A 5722-nucleotide genomic window follows, 5' to 3' on the forward strand; every position below is an offset into this window, starting at 1 on the left:
AAACAAACCCCATCCCTCCTCCCCTTACAAGTAAAGAACAGTCCCTTACATGCAGCTGAACACTGCACAGACGCCATGAGAAGACAGGATGCATGTTGCAAAATCTATGTGAGCCTGGGAAAACCGAGTTTCCTCACCACCAACGTTTTTTCCCCTTCATACCGACCGGTGCTGTAATTTATTACCCGGTAAACACGTGGGAATAGTATTTCAGCGCCACAAGATAAACAACTTCTCCGCTTCACGCACATCTCGCGATACCGGACGCTCCCTCTGTGCTCGCCTATTGTGAGAGTTTTCCAACTCTCGCGCGATCTCGGAAGTTTCCCACGCCTGTTGTTGTGGCGTCTGCCCTTTTCGCTCACTCTCTCTCTCTCTCTCTCTCTCTCTCTCTCTCTCTCCGCCTCCCCTTTTTCTCCTCACCCACCCCCTTTCTCTCCGTCTCCCTCGTCCCTACACCTCCAGTCTGCTTCTGTTGTCTCGGCGGATTGTTGGGCTGTGGGAGAGAAAAAAGGATATCGCGAGTATTGGAGTTTTGGTGAGAGTTTGTGGAAGATGGCGCCTGTTGTGACAGGGTGAGTCTGAGATTCGGGGCTGGCGGTTGGGGAGCGGAGTTGAAGATAATACAAGTTATTACCATGAAACAGCTTAAATTTAACACATGTGTCGTAGCGCAGGCACCATGCTGTGTTTGGGCTACTGGTTTCCTCTGTAGAAGTGGTTTCTTTGTCTCGCTGTGTTTGCGTGCGAGTGTTTTTCCTCCTCTTTGAGCAGTTACTCTCCTGAGCTGACTGTTGCTGCAGTGTTTTGTGAGCTAAGCTAAGCGATACTTCACCCTCGGTGGTCTTTTTTTCCCCCAGACAACGGCGAGCTGTTAGCTTGCAGGCTAACCAGCGAGCTAAACACAACCAGTGAGGGGTGTTTTTAGGAAAATTATTTCCCTCACACTTACGGTGAAAGCTACAATTCCCGGTGTTGTATTTGTTTTCGAAACGTGCTCAGCAGTTAGCCGGGCAGCACGTTTACGAGCGGGGGGTTCAACACAGCTAGCTGTCCGATAATGGACGCCAGCTAGCGATATGTGACTGAAACACGTTGCGGCTTTGTGAGCAAGGCATCCCCTTTGGCTGTAAAAAAAAAATGTTGCATTTTACAAGATAGTTTTCGCTTTATTGTTTAAGCTTTAAGCTATCGCAAAGAGTGAATAGCGTGTACTTTTACGACTTCAGGTTCTTGTAAGTGGAAGACAGTGCTGGGAAATAGCGATCTGCATCTCTGTAAGCAGGTTGCAAATGGAAAGTCGGACCAAACACTGCAGTGCATCTAAGGACAAAATTCACCAATAAACACAGCCATGTGTGCTGCTGTGCTTGGACTCACCATCACTGAGTATTTGCTCCAAATTCAGAAAAAATAGCCTTTTATTTACAGTCTGTTGATAATGAAAGTGACGATTTCTGCCTCCAAAATTTAAATTATTTCCCTTATGAACTCTCAGTATTACAAACTAGCTATTGAAGTTTTGACATACCATTTTCTTTCTGAGTCAAATTTAAAGTTTTTGTCTTTTATATGGTTAAAATGTAAAACAATTCATTAGTTTTGGTGCCCATAGTAATTGTTACTAGATAATACATCAGTTTTGTTTTTTTTTTGTTAACATTTTCAAAATGATAGCTTGATAGGGGATGTTTTTGTCATAAAACGTTTGGGAGATAGTCTTCGCTTTAATATTTACGCTAAAAGCTACCATACATGATGAATCGTGTGTACTTTTACAACTTCAGGTCCTTGTAAGTGGATGACAGTGCTGGGAAACAGTATATAGTGATCTGCATCTGCGATCTGCATCTGTAAGCAGGTTGCAAATGAAAAGTCGAACCAAACACCGCAGTTCATCTAAGGACAAAATTCATAGCAATGTGTGTTACTCTGCTGACACCTGTCATAACTAATATTTGTTTCAAGTCTATAAAATTTGATCTTTTTAAAACGTGATGCTAAAAGTTGTCACTTTATATTTTCCTTCCCCAAATATTAAAAATATTTCCATATTAAGCATTTTATAAGAAATTTAGAAAACTAGCTATTTAAATATTGACAGTTTTTTGGGTCAGATTTCAGTATATTATCACTAAGATGACAATTTTTTTCCCCCCTGATGATCTCTGAATATTAAAAACTAGCTGTTGACGTCTTGACATGCTTTGTATGGTTAAAATTTCCAAATTCAAAAGATGTCATAGATTTGGTTCACTTAGTATTTACATTTTTGTCTTGGTTAAACTTTTCAAAATCATCGAATTGATAATTAGAGGATTTGTTTTGTCATAAATGTTTAATAAGCGGGGTGCAACGCCGCTAGCTGTCTGATCGTGGACGCCAGCTTGCGATGTGACTGAACCACGTTGGCGGCTTAGTGAGCAAGGAATCCCCTTTGGCTGTAAAATGTTGTATTTAAAACATTTACAAGATAGTTTGTGCCTTTACATTTAAGCTAAAACTATCTTACAATGTGAATAGTATATATATATAATAGTGTGTACAACTTCAGCTCCTTGTGAGTGGATGACGGTGGTGGAAAATAGTACTTGAGCAGCGATCTTCATCTCTGTAGTTTTTAAACGAAATACCAATTCAAACACTTCAGTGCATCTCAGGACTAAATCCACAGCTATCTGTGCGACTGTTTTTAAACCATATCACTTCATAACTGAGAATCTGATTTAGGTTTTCACCTACAGTCTGTTGGCGATGACAGTGACTAATATTAAAATAATTTTACCCGATCAACTAACTTTTTAAGTTTTGACTTACTTTTTGTAAAGTCAATTTTTAACATTTTGTCTCTGAAATGGTTAAAATTTGGTCCAAATTTTTCCAATTCGCGAGAATTTGGTTTAGTTTCTTGTCTACAGTCTGCTGGTGATGTAACTTGATGCCCTCTGCTGACCCCAAAATTAAAATGATTTTTCCTGATGAGATTTGAAACTGAAAACTTCTGAGGTGGTTAAAATTTGTTCAAAATTGTCCAGTTCCTGAGATTTAGGTTGAGTTTCTCATTAAAAGTCTGTTGATGGTGAATGTTACATCTCCTCTTAATATTGAAAAACTTACATTTTAAAATCTTGACATACTTTCTCTGAGTCAAATTTGAATACGTTATCTCTCCTGTGGTCAACATTTGTTCCTTTTTTTCTCGATTCTCGAGAATTTGGTTTAGTTTGTCATTTACAGGCTTCTCGAACTTTTTTCTTTTTCTCTGATATGGTTAAATTGTTCAAATTTCGAAGAGTTCATTAGGCTCATTGGTTCACATTCAATAATTGCTACTCGAAAATACATGAGGGCTGCAATGTGATGAGACTTTGGTATGATAATGGTCTCACAAAATATTGCAGTATCATGGTTTTCCAGAATTATTTTTTAGAATGACCCCTAAATGAATGAAAACGGACGAAATTTCTAAGCATTTTTAATGGTAATATACATATATTATCCCTGTTGAAAATAACTAAGTTAACAGATAATGAGTCCAGTAGATAAGGAGACGTACACATAATAATAATCATAATCATAATCATAATAATAATGTTGTACAAAAGATTTATCTAGCGCTTTCCCTCAAAGCACCCAAAGACACTTTGCATAGTGAAAATAAAAATGCATGAAAAAATTTTACAAAAAAACAAAACATAAATATCCATACCACAGTTTTCCTTGAAAGTGGTATACAGTTTCAACCTTGTGATGCATCAGAGATAAACATGTCAAGCATGTTTTTTTAATGGGAAAGTGGTCTTTGTTAACATCAAAATGATCATTAAATTCATATATCAAGGATATATTTTTCGTTATTAAACAGAGCAGTGCTGCCTTGTTTTGCTGGTTTGCATCATTAGTAATGTGACCATATTATTCAACATAAATAGCCAGTGAGTGTTTCTGTTTTGGTCGTTCTGTGGAGTAAACCGTGATTAAAATAATTCGTGTGTACCATCAGCTAGACACAAACCTATTTTTTTTTTTTTTGCACTCTTGAGGCTGTAATCCCCACAGACAGCTCAGTGGGTGACAGACTGGGCTTGTCGGAGGTGTGTGTATGTTGGAAAGAGGAGGCGGAGGGGGGTTGCTGTGCATGTTCATTTGGGGCTTTCCAGCAGACCTGAACTGATTTCAGTTGAGGGGGGGTGCAGGGAGGGAGCAGGCAGAGGGAGGGAGAGGGCAGGCGGGTCAGGTCTGGGTGGCTGGCCACCTGTCCAGATGATATCTCCAGATTCATGTGTTTTTCTGTGACTGGGGGTCAGTGTGTGTGTGTGAGGAAGACAGGGAGGGCGAGTGATGTTTAACAGAAAATTAAAGTGCCATAAGGGGTCTTTTTAGGCGATGTTCAAAGTAACGGTCGGAGGCATCACGGAGCCTGACCGCAGCCTCATGTACTGTTTGAATGGCTTTACACAGGGAGGGGCTCCACAACCGCAGGCTTGTTAATGGTATTATGACTCTCTTGTAATAGCATTACAGAGAGGCTGTGGTTGTGTGTTTCTTTGAATTAAAAGTTGCACTGACTTCACTGTCCCTTAATTTGTAAGTTGGACGTAGAGAGACATTTGTGCTGTTTTTCTGCATTATTTAGTTTTCTGCCTGGATATCCTCAGTATTTGTTAACAAACAATAGAGGATCGTGAAGTATGTGTTTGTGTCTAAACACAGTTCTCAGTCTGTTATTTGATACTGGATGTGCACAATTGCAGGTGGTAGTTATTAATCTGACAATACACAATAACAGGGTTCCTGTAGAGCCTTAATAAGTCCTAAAAGGCACCGAACTTGATAGGTTTTGAATTGACTTAAATTAAACTTTCAAAAGTCTCAAAAATCCTCAGACATGGGAAGTAGGATCCAATAATTTTTTTTTTTTTTTTCACATTGCAGCTCTACTGACAACTGCTCCTGTGTGTTGTGCATGCGAAACCCCCTGTCGTTTGAGGAAATACCCAAATGTAGCTTATTCAGAACGCTGTAGGTTTTCCACAATAACACAAATTCGATAAAAAAAAAAACCTACCCGATCACTCTGCATCATGTAGGCGAGGGCAAAAACCAAAACAAACAAAAAAAAGAGAGTGTTGCTTTTGTAATTTTGCTCCTCTCTGCCAGAGAAACTGATTGTGATAGCTGAAAGAGCAGCACTGTTCACCTGGGATGATAAAAGCATGAATCACTTATTTCAACACCGCTCTGCCTTTGCCGTGCCCTCGAGGGACGGGATTCCATTTTGCTCACCCCCCCTCCATCCCGCTGCCAAAAAAAAAAAGGTTGGAGTCTTTCAGGCCAAAAGCCAAGCGTCTCTGTGCTGCTGTAATGATACTACCGAGCCTTTTATTTGAGACGCAAACCCTGTGTGCTTGTATTTATGAGCACGAGTGTGTGGTTTGAGCTCTGCGGCTGTGTCGATGGCAAGAGAGAGTGAGCGCACCTTGACATAAAAGTTGATATTTGTTTGTGTGTGTGTGTGTGTGTGTGTGTGTGTGTGTGTGTGTGTGTGTGTGNCACACACACACACACACACACACACACACACACACACACACACACACACACACACACACACACCCCACTACCTCGGCTGCAGCACTGATGGATAGGTTAACGACAGAGATGACATAAGCTATCTGATCCTTGTGCCACCCCAGTATCCTGCAGTCTGCAAAGCCGCCCT

The 5722-nt window shown here is 40.3% G+C and overlaps 1 protein-coding gene across 1 annotated transcript in view; it reads left to right on the forward strand.

The window, feature by feature from the left end:
- The first annotated feature begins 443 nt into the window (after positions 1–443).
- Positions 444–5722, forward strand: part of rbpjb (recombination signal binding protein for immunoglobulin kappa J region b) — a 68175-nt gene continuing 62896 nt past the window's right edge. Inside the window, exon 1 of the mRNA XM_042512042.1 lies at positions 444–575. Within this exon, the coding sequence (XP_042367976.1) occupies positions 556–575 (20 nt within the window). The 5' untranslated portion in view covers positions 444–555. The remainder of the gene's footprint in view (positions 576–5722) is intronic.

This window comes from Plectropomus leopardus, chromosome 23, assembly GCF_008729295.1.
Source record: "Plectropomus leopardus isolate mb chromosome 23, YSFRI_Pleo_2.0, whole genome shotgun sequence".
Classification (NCBI taxonomy): domain Eukaryota; kingdom Metazoa; phylum Chordata; class Actinopteri; order Perciformes; family Serranidae; genus Plectropomus; species Plectropomus leopardus.